This window comes from Trypanosoma brucei, chromosome 2, assembly GCF_000210295.1.
Source record: "Trypanosoma brucei gambiense DAL972 chromosome 2, complete sequence".
In the NCBI taxonomy this organism is placed as follows: Eukaryota; Euglenozoa; class Kinetoplastea; order Trypanosomatida; family Trypanosomatidae; genus Trypanosoma; species Trypanosoma brucei.
Genome location: NC_026735.1, coordinates 701,375 through 725,197, shown reverse-complemented (window position 1 = coordinate 725,197; position 23,823 = coordinate 701,375). Strand labels below are relative to the sequence as shown.

General features: G+C 43.5%; 10 protein-coding genes and 1 pseudogene across 10 annotated transcripts, besides 1 other annotated feature; all 11 read right to left on the bottom strand.

The window, feature by feature from the left end:
* Positions 1–1,651: 1,651 nt before the first annotated feature.
* Positions 1,652–2,792, bottom strand: TbgDal_II3790 (annotated as a pseudogene).
* Positions 1,652–2,792: a sequence feature.
* A 2,433-nt stretch (positions 2,793–5,225) lies between these two features.
* Positions 5,226–6,329, bottom strand: TbgDal_II3760 (hypothetical protein, conserved; the record flags this gene model as incomplete). Its single annotated transcript, XM_011773612.1, has 1 exon — positions 5,226–6,329. One exon carries the CDS (start codon positions 6,327–6,329, stop codon positions 5,226–5,228), a length of 1,104 nt encoding a protein of 367 aa, XP_011771914.1.
* Positions 6,330–7,159: 830 nt separating this feature from the next.
* On the bottom strand, positions 7,160–8,263 carry TbgDal_II3740 (hypothetical protein, conserved; the record flags this gene model as incomplete). The annotated part of the gene is made up of 1 exon (XM_011773611.1): positions 7,160–8,263. One exon carries the CDS (start codon positions 8,261–8,263, stop codon positions 7,160–7,162), a length of 1,104 nt encoding a protein of 367 aa, XP_011771913.1.
* Positions 8,264–9,094: 831 nt separating this feature from the next.
* Positions 9,095–10,189, bottom strand: TbgDal_II3720 (hypothetical protein, conserved; the record flags this gene model as incomplete). The annotated part of the gene is made up of 1 exon (XM_011773610.1): positions 9,095–10,189. One exon carries the CDS (start codon positions 10,187–10,189, stop codon positions 9,095–9,097), a length of 1,095 nt encoding a protein of 364 aa, XP_011771912.1.
* An 831-nt stretch (positions 10,190–11,020) lies between these two features.
* On the bottom strand, positions 11,021–12,112 carry TbgDal_II3700 (hypothetical protein, conserved; the record flags this gene model as incomplete). Its single annotated transcript, XM_011773609.1, has 1 exon — positions 11,021–12,112. One exon carries the CDS (start codon positions 12,110–12,112, stop codon positions 11,021–11,023), a length of 1,092 nt encoding a protein of 363 aa, XP_011771911.1.
* Positions 12,113–12,942: 830 nt separating this feature from the next.
* Positions 12,943–14,046, bottom strand: TbgDal_II3680 (hypothetical protein, conserved; the record flags this gene model as incomplete). Its single annotated transcript, XM_011773608.1, has 1 exon — positions 12,943–14,046. The coding sequence occupies one exon, from the start codon at positions 14,044–14,046 to the stop codon at positions 12,943–12,945; it is 1,104 nt and encodes a 367-aa protein (XP_011771910.1).
* Positions 14,047–14,876: 830 nt separating this feature from the next.
* On the bottom strand, positions 14,877–15,968 carry TbgDal_II3660 (hypothetical protein, conserved; the record flags this gene model as incomplete). The annotated part of the gene is made up of 1 exon (XM_011773607.1): positions 14,877–15,968. The coding sequence occupies one exon, from the start codon at positions 15,966–15,968 to the stop codon at positions 14,877–14,879; it is 1,092 nt and encodes a 363-aa protein (XP_011771909.1).
* An 831-nt stretch (positions 15,969–16,799) lies between these two features.
* Positions 16,800–17,891, bottom strand: TbgDal_II3640 (hypothetical protein, conserved; the record flags this gene model as incomplete). Its single annotated transcript, XM_011773606.1, has 1 exon — positions 16,800–17,891. One exon carries the CDS (start codon positions 17,889–17,891, stop codon positions 16,800–16,802), a length of 1,092 nt encoding a protein of 363 aa, XP_011771908.1.
* Positions 17,892–18,722: 831 nt separating this feature from the next.
* On the bottom strand, positions 18,723–19,814 carry TbgDal_II3620 (hypothetical protein, conserved; the record flags this gene model as incomplete). The annotated part of the gene is made up of 1 exon (XM_011773605.1): positions 18,723–19,814. One exon carries the CDS (start codon positions 19,812–19,814, stop codon positions 18,723–18,725), a length of 1,092 nt encoding a protein of 363 aa, XP_011771907.1.
* An 830-nt stretch (positions 19,815–20,644) lies between these two features.
* On the bottom strand, positions 20,645–21,736 carry TbgDal_II3600 (hypothetical protein, conserved; the record flags this gene model as incomplete). Its single annotated transcript, XM_011773604.1, has 1 exon — positions 20,645–21,736. One exon carries the CDS (start codon positions 21,734–21,736, stop codon positions 20,645–20,647), a length of 1,092 nt encoding a protein of 363 aa, XP_011771906.1.
* Positions 21,737–22,566: 830 nt separating this feature from the next.
* On the bottom strand, positions 22,567–23,670 carry TbgDal_II3580 (hypothetical protein, conserved; the record flags this gene model as incomplete). Its single annotated transcript, XM_011773603.1, has 1 exon — positions 22,567–23,670. One exon carries the CDS (start codon positions 23,668–23,670, stop codon positions 22,567–22,569), a length of 1,104 nt encoding a protein of 367 aa, XP_011771905.1.
* Positions 23,671–23,823: the final 153 nt, after the last annotated feature.

Here is a 23,823-nt window from a genome sequence, read left to right as displayed (position 1 = left end):
TGCGGGAAGGGTGGAGGGGAGGAAACACCGATTCCCCACGGGGGCGCAACGGCTGTTTTGGCTGTCCCCAAGACGGTGGTGCCAAAAAAGGAGGCGCCCCCGTGGGGAATCGGTGTTTCCTCCCCTCCCCCCTCCCCGCAGCACTGCAGGTATGTGTGGGCCGTAACTCCCCGCCCTGTTGCCCGAGTGGTCTTACCACCATGTCCTCTAGGGCTTCGGACGCAGTGGTGCAAACGCCCACTGACACCCAGCGCTCGGACAGCGGCGCGTTGTTGTGACTTGCGATGGGAAGCAGCTATCGTCTCCGCGATTGTTTTACCTGTGATGTAGACCGAAAGATTACAAGGGTAGCAGGAGCATAATGGATACGAGGGAGTGGCAGTCGAGCCCGTGTGCGACGATAGGGCAGCGAGGAGATAAACGACGCCTTCCGGGCGTTCCGGAACCGTACTCAACGCACCGGATCCTCAGAGAGCCGAAAATGGTTTCTGGGACGCGATTATGAGGATTGTTCAACGCCTTCTCAACGCAGACGTCTCGGAAGGGGGAGGGGGAAAACCAGAGAACCAATTTTTTGCGTCCAACGGCGCCCCGCCCACCGTGCACTGGAGGTGCGGTCTACCGGTTCCCCGCAACACTCCCTTCACTCACGGGGTGTGAAAAAGGAACGCACGGGACCTTAACGTGCTTTGCCGAAAGCTAACAACTTGTCCTCAACCAAAGTGGCGGGACTATTTCAAGAAGGGGTTCCGTCGGTACCTCGCTAATGGGAAGGAAAAAACCAGAATCTTCTTCATGACATGGGTGTGGCGGTGGTCGGCCACACCCGGCGGCCACAGTGACCGCACGCAATACCGCCGGCATCTGGCGACAATGGGAACTCTCCGAGCCCGATTCCTCGTGGGCGCGAGCGCGCAGTTGCTTTCGGTGCTTGCCGGATCCCCATGCAACCCGCTAGTTGATCGGTGACGGTACTGAAGCAACACGCCTGCCAGTTTAAAGCGTCGGGGAGGGATGTTGTGGCCATGATATGGCTTAAAGTGGGAAAACAAGGCAAACCAGCGGCGGACCCCTAAATGTGTTAGGCAACAGGTGCTGGGAACGGATAGGGACGGTTTCAATGCGCGCATATCCCCCACACGCCACAATTATACCTTCCTTGCCCATTGGGAATCCTTACACCGCGTTACATTACGCAAACTGGCGCACCTCGGCTTAAAGTGAATGAATGCACGTTCGCTTTCAACTCGCACGGGTAAATTTGCGCGAAGCCGCGATGAAACGACCCACCCACCGCAACCCTTAAAGCAGCGGGCTCTTATTCAAAGTGCCTCCGCCTGGGGAGTTTGAGAAAGTTAAGGTTTGGGGCTCCTTGCCGCTTGCCCACGGGGGGGGGGGGGGCGCTGCTAATCCTCGGCTTCCCCATTCCTTCTCTAGCGTTTGTTTCAATGAATTCCGAAAAGGTGCTGAAGGGCGCCCTCGAAGGGACGTAACCCGCTTCGAGATGGCATCCGGTCGTGGGCACACGCATCCGGACCGAAGAAGAAGGACACAAACTGCCATTTCAGATTTTGAAGCAAAATCCTTTGCTCCCTTCACCTCTTCCTCTTCCTACTCCTGCTCTTAGTGTTGCACAACTACACCTACTCCTTTATTCATCTGCATCATTTTCTTCTCTTTCGCTGTTATCGGAGCAACATGCTTCTTTCTGCATAAGCGCCAAGTCCAGTGCGGCGACAACACTGGCATCAAACTTCACAATGTACTGTTTAACATTTTCATCCCAAAACTTCTTGGCAAAACTGTAGTCGGAATCCCTATCCGAACCGCCTTTGTATTGGCACCGCTGTTTGTCTCTGATTGGCTCGGCGCCAGCTTGTTGCACATAAATCATTTCCCAGTCAAACTTATTTATCAGACCTCTCCGAAGTGCCGCTTCATTCTCGCGACTCGTTGGAGGAGCAAGTCCTTTCAGCATTCTCACGACAGCTTCTGTTGTGATATCATGACGGCCGGCAACTGTGCATTGAAACATCACCATTGTCCTCTTTTTGTTCCTCCCTTTGCCATCCGTAGGCATTTTACCATCCACAACAGCAAGGGCATCGAACACAGGAAAACGAGGTCGCGGTCTGTAAAGTTGCATAGATTCCGTGGAATTTATTATCGCTCCTCGTGCTTCTGGAAGCTCCTTTGCTTTACCAAATTTCAGAAACTTCTCTTTAACTTGTCCCAAAATGCTTCCACATTTATCTTGCTTTCTTTTTCGCCCACTCTACTATGGGTGGAGGTTTGATCATTTTAACAAACACACGCAATGGATCTGGAAATTCAGGACCCTCGACACAATCATCCTCAAACCAGAAGGGAAGCGTGTCGCAAGAAACAAATCCTCTATGATAACGATGGCCGTCTCGCTGTATTTTGGCTAACCTGTGAATTATCTTTCGCCGCAGGGATTTGGAGCGCGATATGCATACAAAACCTTCGATACCTCCTTCACCACGTACGCGAGCATTCTTTACGAAGCAGTGTAGTGCGAAACTTTCATTCCATTTGCCGTCTCGTAAAACCTTGACATACAAACGGCGCTGTTCACGGGTTTCGATATTTTCCAGCGCAAAAGCAACCTCCGCCTTACGTTTAAAGTAAGGACCTTCTTCGAATACGTAACGAGGGAAAGCTCCAACCTCCTCCACTCGCTCCTCGAATTTGTGCCAAGCTTCTTCCAACTGTTTATCTGCAATGTCTGGAAACCATACGCTTCTCTTCAATGCGAAAGGGGCTTTCATTTCACTCGTGGTAAAGGAGTTAGCTATAACATGCACTCCTCCCCTTTGTTTGTTTATCTCGGTTCCGGTAGGCAGTCTATTTTCCCCCCTTTCCTAGCTTCACTGTGCTTTTAACCCGCACGTTCCCCAGTTGGGCCTCGTCCAACATTTCCCTAATCCCCCTTTTCGCTTCATGTTTCTTGTGCGTTGCCGCTGCACCCACTACGCTGTTTGGCCTGTTCCCACTATCAATAGCAGTGCAGCAACGTCTGATTTGATTGCGATTCTTGATATAACAGTTTCAGCTGACGCAGATCCCCGCCCACTCCTGCTTGGGTTCGTGCTTTTAGTAAAATAAGGATGCTGCACTTCTGTGTTCAGTTCAGAGCCTTCCGTCTTGAAGAGCATGCATGAGAAACGTGCCAGCCACTTACAAAATAGGAATCAAATTTTCACTTCATTTTCTCTCCACGCAGTGATTATTGGGCACTGGTGTTGCGGTGAATGGGGAACTTTGGTTTCAACTTGTTCGCATGACCATGTCATCGGTTTTTGACACGGTGATTCGGTTTGTTGCACTTGTAGCCTGCCAATTCCCCCTTTCTCTGCAACTTCCTCGGGCACATATGACATTCCACCTCCCTGCCTTATTTTCCTGGTGATTTGTCCTGTGGGTTTTCGGGGAAATTTTCTGCCTGCCCCGGTTTGAGCGACCCGTGTCTCGTTGCGTTTCCTCAACCGTTCACCCAGTCAGCACACTCGGTGGACGAAAGGGTCAATTTAATCTTTTTCCTTTCTTTGCTCTCCAACGTTTCTTCAGACAGGTCTCCCTTTTGCTTCTAAAGGATCGCCTGAGAGATTACCCAAGACATGTTGTGGCATGCGTTCCCATAGTGATTGCCTTTGTTCAAACAATTTACCATATATATGTGGCAGCTGTTGTTCCCTCTGTACGCTATCTGTGCCTTGCTTCCTTTTAGGAGCGCTTTCCATGCTCCTTTCCTTTCCCATTGATGCGCTTTTATCGTTAGGTTAGCCGCTGAGCGACAACACGATTGCAAAACGTAGGCGAAATATGCAGGTAAAGCAGATCTTTGTCTCGCATTGCTCCCCGTGGCGGGGACATTTTGGGACAAATGGATGAGATGACCTGCGACTTTGGTGGTCCCTTTTGTGAATCCCCCGATGCCCTTTTTGTGCTTCTCTGCTTCCTCACATGGCCGAAGTGTTAAATCCGGCGGCCTCAGATCTTTCGTTTTGCTTTATCTTCTTGCTGTTTTCACGGAATTAAAAGGTGCCAGCATGCATGATCCCGAGGCATGTGCACTCTCTTTCCTGCACACATTCACACACACGTCATCACATGGTTTTATGGGCCACCGCGCATTGCAGCCGATTCCTTGTTGTGACATTTTACAGATGCTTTTTACACCCATGTCTCTGCGCGGAATTTGTAACATTATCATTGCTCTACGCTCTTCAACATGGCCACAAACAACTGTAGATGAAGCAATGTATTATCCCATAAAGACAACACACGCAAAACAAAACGACAACCTAAAAGTGTTAGCAGTTACAAAGACATGCATCACACCAAGGACAGTGCATGCACACCGACGACGGCATCCTCCATGGACATGATAAAAGACAAATTAATCAGTAACCTTCACAAAAAAAAAAAAGAGAAAACCAGAGAAAGCTCAACAAGACAATATACTTAGATTGAATATATATAAACCAATATTTTAAAATATGAAAAAAAAAACAGAGATCGAAAAAAAAATCAGGGAGCACAGCACAACAAACAAGGATAGAAGAGAGCAGCCATAACACATATCCCAACAAATTGGTTAGAGACACAGGTACACACAACATTTATTATCATAGTGAACAAACTAAACCGCAAACACTGAACACTATGGAACTCTCGTTTAACACAGCCTCGTACACGTTTTTAAAATAATTAAGTGCTGCAAGTTACACGTATAGCAATACATCACACGTAACAGGGAGGACCTACAAGCCTCCCACATATACATGGAAGTAAAACATGAAATAACGCGAACTGAACATGACACCCACACACGAAATAAATAATCAACACTAACAACAACGAAACAATGGGACATCAAACAGTAAAGATGGTCCAATGGGTCACACACTAAAAGAACAATGATGTGGTCGGAGGAAAGCGATGCCACACATCGGAAGTCCCTCGCAGAGCCAACATGGTACAAGGAGACCGTTAATATTAGGAACATAAAAGTAATAATTATATGAAACAATGAAGTATTGAGCACTACTGAAAGTAATAATAGGAAGTGAAACAATACACGAAGCTAGAAATTGTGACGGTCCGTAACGTAGGATGAAAGCGGTACAGTATTCATTACTCCACTTGATCCTAAACATCACTCAACCACCACCCATGTGATACACGATGTGACGCTAATATTATTCACTGGTTCTCATTTGGTTATAATATTGCAGGGCTAAGGGAGGAGCAGCAAAACCCTCTGGGGGAACGAAAGGTGTTGGCTCCAGGACAAACAACGGCTCTCCAACAACTTCACGCAGCGTCATGGGAATGATCTCCTTTTTAACATTATAATCACAGAACCAACGTAAAAGGAAAAGCAGCAACACAATAAGGGAAACAACAGAAATTAGAGCTATGAGAATAATGTGCCAATTACTTCTCTCTTCCAATGACGCAGTTGTTACAGTAACTTCTTCATCCTTTGTCACAGTTGGTTCCGGTACTACGCCTGAGGCAGGTGCAGCTGTAGTTGTAGTGGTAGTTGTAGTTGTAGTTGTTGTGGTTGTCGTCGTGCTGATAGAATCGTGGACTTCACATAAGATAACGTAGTTTTCAGTTTTTGTATCGGGATTATCACTCGCCCACTTTATGCGTCCCGACATATCTTTTCCATCATACCAGGTAGTCACATCATAATCTTTATGATACCATGAAAGGGTATACAACTGACCACGCTTGGGATATTCACTACCCCAAAAGGATGGGTAACCATTCATTGAGGCCGCACCACCGTATTTGACATATGAACCATGCCAGAACGCCACCCCCCAGCCATCAGGCAAAGCCTTTGCAAACAATCCCTTATTCCAACGATACACACAATAGCGGGAAGATGCAATGTCTCCAGGCTTACAACGCTTATCAGCTTCAATTACTCCGCCACTACTGTACACAGCATCTCCACCAAGGTAGCTGAAAGCATCCGAACCCGTAATTACACGCTTCATTGCATCCTGCAAACTTTGGTGTGCCGCCTCCGTTTGATCGGCAGGAAGCACAGCACCATTGTCGCCACAATATGCGTTAGCATTGTAGTAACTTACATGGTACTCCCCATCACGAATAAATGCACGATTAGGCATGGAGAAATACTCCTTCACATTAACAATCACACGTCCATCATCACCATCAGCAGCAGACACATGCAGCGGACACACGGCAGTCAGCAATAATAAAAGACCGCACAGGAGAGCAGCACGCGTAAAACCAAAACTCACCATACGGGTGTCCATGCTCATTGTCAGTGTTGTTTCCTTATGACTTTATCAAATACACACATATGCGGGAAAGAGGGAAGAGCGTGTGAGTAAAGGGGAAATGCAACAGCGACAATAGAAAAAGGAGTTACACAAGATATCAAATAATCACACATACACTCGAGGATAATAAACAAGAAACATGAAAAGGATAACACAAATAATAATGGAAGAGAGCAGCCATATCACATATCCCAACAAATTGGTTAGTGAGACACAGGTACTCAAAACATTTATTATCATAATGGATGAACTAAAACGCAGATATTGAACACTATGGAACTCTCATTTAATGTAACCTCATATAGGTTGTTAAAATAATTAAGTGCTGCAAGTTACACGTATAGCAATACATCACACGTAACAGGGAGGACCTACAAGCCTCCCACATATACATGGAAGTAAAACATGAAATAACGCGAACTGAACATGACACCCACACACGAAATAAATAATCAACACTAACAACAACGAAACAATGGGACATCAAACAGTAAAGATGGTCCAATGGGTCACACACTAAAAGAACAATGATGTGGTCGGAGGAAAGCGATGCCACACATCGGAAGTCCCTCGCAGAGCCAACATGGTACAAGGAGACCGTTAATATTAGGAACATAAAAGTAATAATTATATGAAACAATGAAGTATTGAGCACTACTGAAAGTAATAATAGGAAGTGAAACAATACACGAAGCTAGAAATTGTGACGGTCCGTAACGTAGGATGAAAGCGGTACAGTATTCATTACTCCACTTGATCCTAAACATCACTCAACCACCACCCATGTGATACACGATGTGACGCTAATATTATTCACTGGTTCTCATTTGGTTATAATATTGCAGGGCTAAGGGAGGAGCAGCAAAACCCTCTGGGGGAACGAAAGGTGTTGGCTCCAGGACAAACAACGGCTCTCCAACAACTTCACGCAGCGTCATGGGAATGATCTCCTTTTTAACATTATAATCACAGAACCAACGTAAAAGGAAAAGCAGCAACACAATAAGGGAAACAACAGAAATTAGAGCTATGAGAATAATGTGCCAATTACTTCTCTCTTCCAATGACGCAGTTGTTACAGTAACTTCTTCATCCTTTGTCACAGTTGGTTCCGGTACTACGCCTGAGGCAGGTGCAGCTGTAGTTGTAGTGGTAGTTGTAGTTGTAGTTGTTGTGGTTGTCGTCGTGCTGATAGAATCGTGGACTTCACATAAGATAACGTAGTTTTCAGTTTTTGTATCGGGATTATCACTCGCCCACTTTATGCGTCCCGACATATCTTTTCCATCATACCAGGTAGTCACATCATAATCTTTATGATACCATGAAAGGGTATACAACTGACCACGCTTGGGATATTCACTACCCCAAAAGGATGGGTAACCATTCATTGAGGCCGCACCACCGTATTTGACATATGAACCATGCCAGAACGCCACCCCCCAGCCATCAGGCAAAGCCTTTGCAAACAATCCCTTATTCCAACGATACACACAATAGCGGGAAGATGCAATGTCTCCAGGCTTACAACGCTTATTAGCCACAATGGCCCCGCCACTACTGTACACAGCATCTCCACCAAGGTAGCTGAAAGCATCCGAACCCGTAATTACACGCTTCATTGCATCCTGCAAACTTTGGTGTGCCGCCTCCGTTTGATCGGCAGGAAGCACAGCACCATTGTCGCCACAATATGCGTTAGCATTGTAGTAACTTACATGGTACTCCCCATCACGAATAAATGCACGATTAGGCATGGAGAAATACTCCTTCACATTAACAATCACACGTCCATCATCACCATCAGCAGCAGACACATGCAGCGGACACACGGCAGTTAGCAATAATAAAAGACCGCACAGGAGAGCAGCACGCGTAAAACCAAAACTCACCATACGGGTGTCCATGCTCATTGTCAGTGTTGTTTCCTTATGACTTTATCAAATACACACATATGCGGGAAAGAGGGAAGAGCGTGTGAGTAAAGGGGAAATGCAACAGTGATAATAGAAAAAGGAGTTACACAAGATATCAAATAATCACACATACACTCGAGGATAATAAACAAGAAACATGAAAAAGGATAACACAAATAATAATGGAAGAGAGCAGCCATATCACATATCCCAACAAATTGGTTAGTGAGACACAGGTACTCAAAACATTTATTATCATAATGGATGAACTAAAACGCAGATATTGAACACTATGGAACTCTCATTTAATGTAACCTCATATAGGTTGTTAAAATAATTAAGTGCTGCAAGTTACACGTATAGCAATACATCACACGTAACAGGGAGGACCTACAAGCCTCCCACATATACATGGAAGTAAAACATGAAATAACGCGAACTGAACATGACACCCACACACGAAATAAATAATCGACACTAACAACAACGAAACAATGGGACATCAAACAGTAAAGATGGTCCAATGGGTCACACACTAAAAGAACAATGATGTGGTCGGAGGAAAGCGATGCCACACATCGGAAGTCCCTCGCAGAGCCAACATGGTACAAGGAGACCGTTAATATTAGGAACATAAAAGTAATAATTATATGAAACAATGAAGTATTGAGCACTACTGAAAGTAATAATAGGAAGTGAAACAATACACGAAGCTAGAAATTGTGACGGTCCGTAACGTAGGATGAAAGCGGTACAGTATTCATTACTCCACTTGATCCTAAACATCACTCAACCACCACCCATGTGATACACGATGTGACGCTAATATTATTCACTGGTTCTCATTTGGTTATAATATTGCAGGGCTAAGGGAGGAGCAGCAAAACCCTCTGGGGGAACAAAAGGTGTTGGCTCCAGGACAAACAACGGCTCTCCAACAACTTCACGCAGCGTCATGGGAATGATCTCCTTTTTAACATTATAATCACAGAACCAACGTAAAAGGAACAGTAGCAACACAATAAGGGAAACAACAGAAATTAGAGCTATAAGAATAATGTGCCAATTACTTCTCTCTTCCAATGACACAGTTGTCACAGTAACTTCTTCATCCTTTGTCACAGTTGGTTCCGGCACTTCGCCTGAGGCAGGTGCAGCTGTAGTTGTAGTGGTAGTTGTAGTTGTAGTTGTCGTCGTGCTGATAGAATCGTGGACTTCACATAAGATAACGTAGTTCTTGTTTGTGGTCTCGGGATTGTTGCTTGCTGCCACCAGCTGTCCAGCTACACTTTCGGCATCATACCAGGTAGTCACATCATAATCTTTATGATACCATGAAAGGGTATACAACTGACCACGCTTGGGATATTCACTACCCCAAAAGGATGGGTAACCATTCATTGAGGCCGCACCGTCGTATTTGACATATGAACCATGCCAGAACGCCACCCCGTGACCATCAGGCAAAGCCTTTGCAAACAATCCCTTATTCCAACGATACACACAATAGCGGGAAGATGCAATGTCTCCAGCATTACATCGTTTATTAAACTCAATTACTCCGCTACTACTGTACACAGCATCTCCACCAAGGTAGCTGAAAGCAACAAAAATGGAGTATACACGCTTTATTGCGCTCTGCAAACTTTGGTGTGCCGCCTCCGTTTGATCGGCAGGAAGCACAGCACCGTTTTCAACACAATATGCCTCAGCGTTTTCATAACTAACGAAGTACGTTTTATTGCGGAAAAAAGCACGGTACACCATCGAAAAATAGGATTTAACATTAACAATCACGCGTCCATCATCACCATCAGCAGCAGACACATGCAGCGGACACACGGCAGTTAGCAATAATAAAAGACCGCACAGGAGAGCAGCACGCGTAAAACCAAAACTCACCATACGGGTGTCCATGCTCATTGTCAGTGTTGTTTCCTTATGACTTTATCAAATACACACATATGCGGGAAAGAGGGAAGAGCGTGTGAGTAAAGGGGAAATGCAACAGTGATAATAGAAAAAGGAGTTACACAAGATATCAAATAATCACACATACACTCGAGGATAATAAACAAGAAACATGAAAAAGGATAACACAAATAATAATGGAAGAGAGCAGCCATATCACATATCCCAACAAATTGGTTAGTGAGACACAGGTACTCAAAACATTTATTATCATAATGGATGAACTAAAACGCAGATATTGAACACTATGGAACTCTCATTTAATGTAACCTCATATAGGTTGTTAAAATAATTAAGTGCTGCAAGTTACACGTATAGCAATACATCACACCTAACAGGGAGGACCTACAAGCCTCCCACATATACATGGAAGTAAAACATGAAATAACGCGAACTGAACATGACACCCACACACGAAATAAATAATCGACACTAACAACAACGAAACAATGGGACATCAAACAGTAAAGATGGTTCAATGGGTCACACACTAAAAGAACAATGATGTGGTCGGAGGAAAGCGATGCCACACATCGGAAGTCCCTCGCAGAGCCAACATGGTACAAGGAGACCGTTAATATTAGGAACATAAAAGTAATAATTATATGAAACAATGAAGTATTGAGCACTACTGAAAGTAATAATAGAAAGTGAAACAATACACGAAGCTAGAAATTGTGACGGTCCGTAACGTAGGATGAAAGCGGTACAGTATTCATTACTCCACTTGATCCTAAACATCACTCAACCACCACCCATGTGATACACGATGTGACGCTAATATTATTCACTGGTTCTCATTTGGTTATAATATTGCAGGGCTAAGGGAGGAGCAGCAAAACCCTCTGGGGGAACGAAAGGTGTTGGCTCCAGGACAAACAACGGCTCTCCAACAACTTCACGCAGTGTCATGGGAATGATCTCCTTTTTAACATTATAATCACAGAACCAACGTAAAAGGAAAAGTAGCAACACAATAAGGGCAACAACAGAAATTAGAGCTATGAGAATAATGTGCCAATTACTTCTCTCTTCCAATGACACAGTTGTTACAGTAACTTCTTCATCCTTTGTCACAGTTGGTTCCGGCACTTCGCCTGAGGCAGGTGCAGCTGTAGTTGTAGTGGTAGTTGTTGTGGTTGTCGTCGTGCTGATAGAATCGTGGACTTCACATAAGATAACGTAGTTTTCAGTTTTTGTGGCAGGGTTTTTACTCGTCCCCTTTATGCGTCCTGACATATCTTTTCCATCATACCAGGTAGTCACATCATAATCTTTATGATACCATGAAAGGGTATACAACTGACCACGCTTGGGATATTCACTACCCCAAAAGGATGGGTAACCATTCATTGAGGCCGCACCACCGTATTTGACATATGAACCATGCCAGAACGCCACCCCGTGACCATCAGGCAAAGCCTTTGCAAACAATCCCTTATTCCAACGATACACACAATAGCGGGAAGATGCAATGTCTCCAGGCTTACAACGCTTATCAGCTTCAATTACTCCGCCACTACTGTACACAGCATCTCCACCAAGGTAGCTGAAAGCATCCGAACCCGTAATTACACGCTTCATAGCATCCTGCAAACTTTGGTGTGCCGCCTCCGTTTGATCGGCAGGAAGCACAGCACCATTGTCGCCACAATATGCGTTAGCATTGTAGTAACTTACATAGTACTCCCCATCACGAATAAATGCACGATTGACCATAGAAATTATAGTATTGATATTAACAATCACGCGTCCATCATCACCATCAGCAGCAGTCACACGCAGCGGACACACGGCAGTTAGCAATAATAAAAGACCGCACAGGAGAGCAGCACGCGTAAAACCAAAATTCACCATACGGGTGTCCATGCTCATTGTCAGTGTTGTTTCCTTATGACTTTATCAAATACACACATATGCGGGAAAGAGGGAAGAGCGTGTGAGTAAAGGGGAAATGCAACAGTGACAATAGAAAAAGGAGTTACACAAGATATCAAATAATCACACATACACTCGAGGATAATAAACAAGAAACATGAAAAGGATAACACAAATAATAATGGAAGAGAGCAGCCATATCACATATCCCAACAAATTGGTTAGTGAGACACAGGTACTCAAAACATTTATTATCATAATGGATGAACTAAAACGCAGATATTGAACACTATGGAACTCTCATTTAATGTAACCTCATATAGGTTGTTAAAATAATTAAGTGCTGCAAGTTACACGTATAGCAATACATCACACGTAACAGGGAGGACCTACAAGCCTCCCACATATACATGGAAGTAAAACATGAAATAACGCGAACTGAACATGACACCCACACACGAAATAAATAATCAACACTAACAACAACGAAACAATGGGACATCAAACAGTAAAGATGGTCCAATGGGTCACACACTAAAAGAACAATGATGTGGTCGGAGGAAAGCGATGCCACACATCGGAAGTCCCTCGCAGAGCCAACATGGTACAAGGAGACCGTTAATATTAGGAACATAAAAGTAATAATTATATGAAACAATGAAGTATTGAGCACTACTGAAAGTAATAATAGGAAGTGAAACAATACACGAAGCTAGAAATTGTGACGGTCCGTAACGTAGGATGAAAGCGGTACAGTATTCATTACTCCACTTGATCCTAAACATCACTCAACCACCACCCATGTGATATACGATGTGACGCTAATATTATTCACTGGTTCTCATTTGGTTATAATATTGCAGGGCTAAGGGAGGAGCAGCAAAACCCTCTGGGGGAACGAAAGGTGTTGGCTCCAGGACAAACAACGGCTCTCCAACAACTTCACGCAGCGTCATGGGAATGATCTCCTTTTTAACATTATAATCACAGAACCAACGTAAAAGGAAAAGCAGCAACACAATAAGGGAAACAACAGAAATTAGAGCTATGAGAATAATGTGCCAATTACTTCTCTCTTCCAATGACGCAGTTGTTACAGTAACTTCTTCATCCTTTGTCACAGTTGGTTCCGGTACTACGCCTGAGGCAGGTGCAGCTGTAGTTGTAGTGGTAGTTGTAGTTGTAGTTGTTGTGGTTGTCGTCGTGCTGATAGAATCGTGGACTTCACATAAGATAACGTAGTTTTCAGTTTTTGTATCGGGATTATCACTCGCCCACTTTATGCGTCCCGACATATCTTTTCCATCATACCAGGTAGTCACATCATAATCTTTATGATACCATGAAAGGGTATACAACTGACCACGCTTGGGATATTCACTACCCCAAAAGGATGGGTAACCATTCATTGAGGCCGCACCACCGTATTTGACATATGAACCATGCCAGAACGCCACCCCCCAGCCATCAGGCAAAGCCTTTGCAAACAATCCCTTATTCCAACGATACACACAATAGCGGGAAGATGCAATGTCTCCAGGCTTACAACGCTTATTAGCCACAATGGCCCCGCCACTACTGTACACAGCATCTCCACCAAGGTAGCTGAAAGCATCCGAACCCGTAATTACACGCTTCATTGCATCCTGCAAACTTTGGTGTGCCGCCTCCGTTTGATCGGCAGGAAGCACAGCACCATTGTCGCCACAATATGCGTTAGCATTGTAGTAACTTACATGGTACTCCCCATCACGAATAAATGCACGATTAGGCATGGAGAAATACTCCTTCACATTAACAATCACACGTCCATCATCACCATCAGCAGCAGACACATGCAGCGGACACACGGCAGTTAGCAATAATAAAAGACCGCACAGGAGAGCAGCACGCGTAAAACCAAAACTCACCATACGGGTGTCCATGCTCATTGTCAGTGTTGTTTCCTTATGACTTTATCAAATACACACATATGCGGGAAAGAGGGAAGAGCGTGTGAGTAAAGGGGAAATGCAACAGTGACAATAGAAAAAGGAGTTACATAAGATATCAAATAATCACACATACACTCGAGGATAATAAACAAGAAACATGAAAAGGATAACACAAATAATAATGGAAGATAGCAGCCATATCACATATCCCAACAAATTGGTTAGTGAGACACAGGTACTCAAAACATTTATTATCATAATGGATGAACTAAAACGCAGATATTGAACACTATGGAACTCTCATTTAATGTAACCTCATATAGGTTGTTAAAATAATTAAGTGCTGCAAGTTACACGTATAGCAATACATCACACGTAACAGGGAGGACCTACAAGCCTCCCACATATACATGGAAGTAAAACATGAAATAACGCGAACTGAACATGACACCCACACACGAAATAAATAATCAACACTAACAACAACGAAACAATGGGACATCAAACAGTAAAGATGGTCCAATGGGTCACACACTAAAAGAACAATGATGTGGTCGGAGGAAAGCGATGCCACACATCGGAAGTCCCTCGCAGAGCCAACATGGTACAAGGAGACCGTTAATATTAGGAACATAAAAGTAATAATTATATGAAACAATGAAGTATTGAGCACTACTGAAAGTAATAATAGGAAGTGAAACAATACACGAAGCTAGAAATTGTGACGGTCCGTAACGTAGGATGAAAGCGGTACAGTATTCATTACTCCACTTGATCCTAAACATCACTCAACCACCACCCATGTGATATACGATGTGACGCTAATATTATTCACTGGTTCTCATTTGGTTATAATATTGCAGGGCTAAGGGAGGAGCAGCAAAACCCTCTGGGGGAACGAAAGGTGTTGACTCCAGGACAAACAACGGCTCTCCAACAACTTCACGCAGCGTCATGGGAATGATCTCCTTTTTAACATTATAATCACAGAACCAACGTAAAAGGAAAAGTAGCAACACAATAAGGGAAACAACAGAAATTAGAGCTATGAGAATAATGTGCCAATTACTTCTCTCTTCCAATGACACAGTTGTCACAGTAACTTCTTCATCCTTTGTCACAGTTGGTTCCGGCACTTCGCCTGAGGCAGGTGCAGCTGTAGTTGTAGTGGTAGTTGTTGTGGTTGTCGTCGTGCTGATAGAATCGTGGACTTCACATAAGATAACGTAGTTTTCAGTTTTTGTGGCAGGGTTTTTACTCGTCCCCTTTATGCGTCCTGACATATCTTTTCCATCATACCAGGTAGTCACATCATAATCTTTATGATACCATGAAAGGGTATACAACTGACCACGCTTGGGATGTTCGCCACCCCAAAAGGATGGGTAACCATTCATTGGGCCTGCAAAAATGTATTTGACATATGAACCATGCCAGAACGCCACCCCGTGACCATCAGGCAAAGCCTTTGCAAACAATCCCTTATTCCAACGATACACACAATAGCGGGAAGATGCCGCGTCTCCAGGCTTACAACGCTTATCAGCCACAATCGCTTCGCCACTACTGTACACAGCATCTCCACCAAGGTAGCTGAAAGCATCCGAACCCGTAATTACACGCTTTATTGCATCCTGCAAAATTTGGTGCGCCGCCTCCGTTTGATCGGCAGGAAGCACAGCGCCATTGCCGACACAATATGCGTTAGCATTGTAGTAACTTACATAGTACTCCCCATCACGAATAAATGCACGATTGACCATAGAAATTATAGTATTGATATTAACAATCACGCGTCCATCATCACCATCAGCAGCAGTCACACGCAGCGGACACACGGCAGTTAGCAATAATAAAAGACCGCACAGGAGAGCAGCACGCGTAAAACCAAAACTCACCATACGGGTGTCCATGCTCATTGTCAGTGTTGTTTCCTTATGACTTTATCAAATACACACATATGCGGGAAAGAGGGAAGAGCGTGTGAGTAAAGGGGAAATGCAACAGTGATAATAGAAAAAGGAGTTACACAAGATATCAAATAATCACACATACACTCGAGGATAATAAACAAGAAACATGAAAAAGGATAACACAAATAATAATGGAAGAGAGCAGCCATATCACATATCCCAACAAATTGGTTAGTGAGACACAGGTACTCAAAACATTTATTATCATAATGGATGAACTAAAACGCAGATATTGAACACTATGGAACTCTCATTTAATGTAACCTCATATAGGTTGTTAAAATAATTAAGTGCTGCAAGTTACACGTATAGCAATACATCACACGTAACAGGGAGGACCTACAAGCCTCCCACATATACATGGAAGTAAAACATGAAATAACGCGAACTGAACATGACACCCACACACGAAATAAATAATCAACACTAACAACAACGAAACAATGGGACATCAAACAGTAAAGATGGTCCAATGGGTCACACACTAAAAGAACAATGATGTGGTCGGAGGAAAGCGATGCCACACATCGGAAGTCCCTCGCAGAGCCAACATGGTACAAGGAGACCGTTAATATTAGGAACATAAAAGTAATAATTATATGAAACAATGAAGTATTGAGCACTACTGAAAGTAATAATAGGAAGTGAAACAATACACGAAGCTAGAAATTGTGACGGTCCGTAACGTAGGATGAAAGCGGTACAGTATTCATTACTCCACTTGATCCTAAACATCACTCAACCACCACCCATGTGATACACGATGTGACGCTAATATTATTCACTGGTTCTCATTTGGTTATAATATTGCAGGGCTAAGGGAGGAGCAGCAAAACCCTCTGGGGGAACGAAAGGTGTTGGCTCCAGGACAAACAACGGCTCTCCAACAACTTCACGCAGCGTCATGGGAATGATCTCCTTTTTAACATTATAATCACAGAACCAACGTAAAAGGAAAAGTAGCAACACAATAAGGGCAACAACAGAAATTAGAGCTATGAGAATAATGTGCCAATTACTTCTCTCTTCCAATGACACAGTTGTTACAGTAACTTCTTCATCCTTTGTCACAGTTGGTTCCGGCACTTCGCCTGAGGCAGGTGCAGCTGTAGTTGTAGTGGTAGTTGTTGTGGTTGTCGTCGTGCTGATAGAATCGTGGACTTCACATAAGATAACGTAGTTTTCAGTTTTTGTGGCAGGGTTTTTACTCGTCCCCTTTATGCGTCCTGACATATCTTTTCCATCATACCAGGTAGTCACATCATAATCTTTATGATACCATGAAAGGGTATACAACTGACCACGCTTGGGATGTTCGCCACCCCAAAAGGATGGGTAACCATTCATTGGGCCTGCAAAAATGTATTTGACATATGAACCATGCCAGAACGCCACCCCGTGACCATCAGGCAAAGCCTTTGCAAACAATCCCTTATTCCAACGATACACACAATAGCGGGAAGATGCAATGTCTCCAGGCTTACAACGCTTATTAGCCACAATCGCTTCGCCACTACTGTACACAGCATCTCCACCAAGGTAGCTGAAAGCATCCGAACCCGTAATTACACGCTTTATTGCATCCTGCAAAATTTGGTGCGCCGCCTCCGTTTGATCGGCAGGAAGCACAGCGCCATTGCCGACACAATATGCGTTAGCATTGTAGTAACTTACATAGTACTCCCCATCACGAATAAATGCACGATTGACCATAGAAATTATAGTATTGATATTAACAATCACGCGTCCATCATCACCATCAGCAGCAGTCACACGCAGCGGACACACGGCAGTTAGCAATAATAAAAGACCGCACAGGAGAGCAGCACGCGTAAAACCAAAACTCACCATACGGGTGTCCATGCTCATTGTCAGTGTTGTTTCCTTATGACTTTATCAAATACACACATATGCGGGAAAGAGGGAAGAGCGTGTGAGTAAAGGGGAAATGCAACAGTGATAATAGAAAAAGGAGTTACACAAGATATCAAATAATCACACATACACTCGAGGATAATAAACAAGAAACATGAAAAAGGATAACACAAATAATAATGGAAGAGAGCAGCCATATCACATATCCCAACAAATTGGTTAGTGAGACACAGGTACTCAAAACATTTATTATCATAATGGATGAACTAAAACGCAGATATTGAACACTATGGAACTCTCATTTAATGTAACCTCATATAGGTTGTTAAAATAATTAAGTGCTGCAAGTTACACGTATAGCAATACATCACACGTAACAGGGAGGACCTACAAGCCTCCCACATATACATGGAAGTAAAACATGAAATAACGCGAACTGAACATGACACCCACACACGAAATAAATAATCGACACTAACAACAACGAAACAATGGGACATCAAACAGTAAAGATGGTTCAATGGGTCACACACTAAAAGAACAATGATGTGGTCGGAGGAAAGCGATGCCACACATCGGAAGTCCCTCGCAGAGCCAACATGGTACAAGGAGACCGTTAATATTAGGAACATAAAAGTAATAATTATATGAAACAATGAAGTATTGAGCACTACTGAAAGTAATAATAGGAAGTGAAACAATACACGAAGCTAGAAATTGTGACGGTCCGTAACGTAGGATGAAAGCGGTACAGTATTCATTACTCCACTTGATCCTAAACATCACTCAACCACCACCCATGTGATACACGATGTGACGCTAATATTATTCACTGGTTCTCATTTGGTTATAATATTGCAGGGCTAAGGGAGGAGCAGCAAAACCCTCTGGGGGAACGAAAGGTGTTGGCTCCAGGACAAACAACGGCTCTCCAACAACTTCACGCAGTGTCATGGGAATGATCTCCTTTTTAACATTATAATCACAGAACCAACGTAAAAGGAAAAGTAGCAACACAATAAGGGCAACAACAGAAATTAGAGCTATGAGAATAATGTGCCAATTACTTCTCTCTTCCAATGACACAGTTGTTACAGTAACTTCTTCATCCTTTGTCACAGTTGGTTCCGGCACTTCGCCTGAGGCAGGTGCAGCTGTAGTTGTAGTGGTAGTTGTTGTGGTTGTCGTCGTGCTGATAGAATCGTGGACTTCACATAAGATAACGTAGTTTTCAGTTTTTGTGGCAGGGTTTTTACTCGTCCACTTTATCCGTCCTGACATATCTTTTCCATCATACCAGGTAGTCACATCATAATCTTTATGATACCATGAAAGGGTATACAACTGACCACGCTTGGGATATTCACTACCCCAAAAGGATGGGTAACCATTCATTGAGGCCGCACCACCGTATTTGACATATGAACCATGCCAGAACGCCACCCCCCAGCCATCAGGCAAAGCCTTTGCAAACAATCCCTTATTCCAACGATACACACAATAGCGGGAAGATGCAATGTCTCCAGGCTTACAACGCTTATCAGCTTCAATTACTCCGCCACTACTGTACACAGCATCTCCACCAAGGTAGCTGAAAGCATCCGAACCCGTAATTACACGCTTCATAGCATCCTGCAAACTTTGGTGTGCCGCCTCCGTTTGATCGGCAGGAAGCACAGCACCATTGTCGCCACAATATGCGTTAGCATTGTAGTAACTTACATAGTACTCCCCATCACGAATAAATGCACGATTGACCATAGAAATTATAGTATTGATATTAACAATCACACGTCCATCATCACCATCAGCAGCAGTCACACGCAGCGGACACACGGCAGTTAGCAATAATAAAAGACCGCACAGGAGAGCAGCACGCGTAAAACCAAAATTCACCATACGGGTGTCCATGCTCATTGTCAGTGTTGTTTCCTTATGACTTTATCAAATACACACATATGCGGGAAAGAGGGAAGAGCGTGTGAGTAAAGGGGAAATGCAACAGTGACAATAGAAAAAGGAGTTACACAAGATATCAAATAATCACACATACACTCGAGGATAATAAACAAGAAACATGAAAAGGATAACACAAATAATAATGGAAGAGAGCAGCCATATCACATATCCCAACAAATTGGTTAGTGAGACACAGGTACTCAAAACATTTATTATCATAATGGATGAACTAAAACGCAGATATTGAACACTATGGAACTCTCATTTAATGTAACCTCATATAGGTTGTTAAAATAATTAAGTGCTGCAAGTTACACGTATAGCAATACATCACACGTAACAGGGAGGACCTACAAGCCTCCCACATATACATGGAAGTAAAACATGAAATAACGCGAACTGAACATGACACCCACACACGAAATAAATAATCGACACTAACAACAACGAAACAATGGGACATCAAACAGTAAAGATGGTTCAATGGGTCACACACTAAAAGAACAATGATGTGGTCGGAGGAAAGCGATGCCACACATCGGAAGTCCCTCGCAGAGCCAACATGGTACAAGGAGACCGTTAATATTAGGAACATAAAAGTAATAATTATATGAAACAATGAAGTATTGAGCACTACTGAAAGTAATAATAGAAAGTGAAACAATACACGAAGCTAGAAATTGTGACGGTCCGTAACGTAGGATGAAAGCGGTACAGTATTCATTACTCCACTTGATCCTAAACATCACTCAACCACCACCCATGTGATACACGATGTGACGCTAATATTATTCACTGGTTCTCATTTGGTTATAATATTGCAGGGCTAAGGGAGGAGCAGCAAAACCCTCTGGGGGAACGAAAGGTGTTGGCTCCAGGACAAACAACGGCTCTCCAACAACTTCACGCAGTGTCATGGGAATGATCTCCTTTTTAACATTATAATCACAGAACCAACGTAAAAGGAAAAGTAGCAACACAATAAGGGCAACAACAGAAATTAGAGCTATGAGAATAATGTGCCAATTACTTCTCTCTTCCAATGACACAGTTGTTACAGTAACTTCTTCATCCTTTGTCACAGTTGGTTCCGGCACTTCGCCTGAGGCAGGTGCAGCTGTAGTTGTAGTGGTAGTTGTTGTGGTTGTCGTCGTGCTGATAGAATCGTGGACTTCACATAAGATAACGTAGTTTTCAGTTTTTGTGGCAGGGTTTTTACTCGTCCCCTTTATGCGTCCTGACATATCTTTTCCATCATACCAGGTAGTCACATCATAATCTTTATGATACCATGAAAGGGTATACAACTGACCACGCTTGGGATATTCACTACCCCAAAAGGATGGGTAACCATTCATTGAGGCCGCACCACCGTATTTGACATATGAACCATGCCAGAACGCCACCCCCCAGCCATCAGGCAAAGCCTTTGGAAACAATCCCTTATTCCAACGATACACACAATAGCGGGAAGATGCAATGTCTCCAGGCTTACAACGCTTATCAGCTTCAATTACTCCGCCACTACTGTACACAGCATCTCCACCAAGGTAGCTGAAAGCATCCGAACCCGTAATTACACGCTTCATAGCATCCTGCAAACTTTGGTGTGCCGCCTCCGTTTGATCGGCAGGAAGCACAGCACCATTGTCGCCACAATATGCGTTAGCATTGTAGTAACTTACATAGTACTCCCCATCACGAATAAATGCACGATTGACCAGAGAAATTATAGTATTGATATTAACAATCACGCGTCCATCATCACCATCAGCAGCAGTCACATGCAGCGGACACACGGCAGTTAGCAATAATAAAATACCGCACAGGAGAGCAGCACGCGTAAAACCAAAATTCACCATACGGGTGTCCATGCTCATTGTCAGTGTTGTTTCCTTATGACTTTATCAAATACACACATATGCGGGAAAGAGGGAAGAGCGTGTGAGTAAAGGGGAAATGCAACAGTGACAATAGAAAAAGGAGTTACACAAGATATCAAATAATCACACATACACTCGAGGATAATAAACAAGAAATATGAAAAGGATAACACAAATAATAATGGAAGAGAGCAGCCATATCACATATCCCAACAAATTGGTTAGTGAGACACAGGTACTCAAAACATTTATTATCATAATGGATGAACTAAAACGCAGATATTGAACACTATGGAACTCTCATTTAATGTAACCTCATATAGGTTGTTAAAATAATTAAGTGCTGCAAGTTACACGTATAGCAATACATCACACGTAACAGGGAGGACCTACAAGCCTCCCACATATACATGGAAGTAAAACATGAAATAACGCGAACTAAACATGACACCCACACACGAAATAAATAATCAACACTAACAACAACGAAACAATGGGACATCAAACAGTAAAGATGGTTCAATGGGTCACACACTAAAAGAACAATGATGTGGTCGGAGGAAAGCGATGCCACACATCGGAAGTCCCTCGCAGAGCCAACATGGTACAAGGAGACCGTTAATATTAGGAACATAAAAGTAATAATTATATGAAACAATGAAGTATTGAGCACTACTGAAAGTAATAATAGGAAGTGAAACAATACACGAAGCTAGAAATTGTGACGGTCCGTAACGTAGGATGAAAGCGGTACAGTATTCATTACTCCACTTGATCCTAAACATCACTCAACCACCACCCATGTGATACACGATGTGACGCTAATATTATTCACTGGTTCTCATTTGGTTATAATATTGCAGGGCTAAGGGAGGAGCAGCAAAACCCTCTGGGGGAACGAAAGGTGTTGACTCCAGGACAAACAACGGCTCTCCAACAACTTCACGCACCGTCATGGGAATTATCTCCTTTTTAACATTATAATCACAGAACCAACGTAAAAGGAAAAGCAGCAACACAATAAGGGAAACAACAGAAATTAGAGCTATAAGAATAATGTGCCAATTACTTCTCTCTTCCAATGACGCAGTTGTTACAGTAACTTCTTCATCCTTTGTCACAGTTGGTTCCGGTACTACGCCTGAGGCAGGTGCAGCTGTAGTTGTAGTGGTAGTTGTAGTTGTAGTTGTTGTGGTTGTCGTCGTGCTGATAGAATCGTGGACTTCACATAAGATAACGTAGTTTTCAGTTTTTGTATCGGGATTATCACTCGCCCACTTTATGCGTCCCGACATATCTTTTCCATCATACCAGGTAGTCACATCATAATCTTTATGATACCATGAAAGGGTATACAACTGACCACGCTTGGGATATTCACTACCCCAAAAGGATGGGTAACCATTCATTGAGGCCGCACCACCGTATTTGACATATGAACCATGCCAGAACGCCACCCCCCAGCCATCAGGCAAAGCCTTTGCAAACAATCCCTTATTCCAACGATACACACAATAGCGGGAAGATGCAATGTCTCCAGGCTTACAACGCTTATCAGCTTCAATTACTCCGCCACTACTGTACACAGCATCTCCACCAAGGTAGCTGAAAGCATCCGAACCCGTAATTACACGCTTCATTGCATCCTGCAAACTTTGGTGTGCCGCCTCCGTTTGATCGGCAGGAAGCACAGCACCATTGTCGCCACAATATGCGTTAGCATTGTAGTAACTTACATGGTACTCCCCATCACGAATAAATGCACGATTAGGCATGGAGAAATACTCCTTCACATTAACAATCACACGTCCATCATCACCATCAGCAGCAGACACATGCAGCGGACACACGGCAGTCAGCAATAATAAAAGACCGCACAGGAGAGCAGCACGCGTAAAACCAAAACTCCCCATACGGGTGTCCATGCTCATTGTCAGTGTTGTTTCCTTATGACTTTATCAAATACACACATATCCGGGAAAGAGGGAAGAGCGTGTGAGTAAAGGGGAAATGCACCAGCGCCAATAGAAAAAGGGAGTTCCCCAAGATATCAAATAATCACACATACACTCGAGGATAATAAC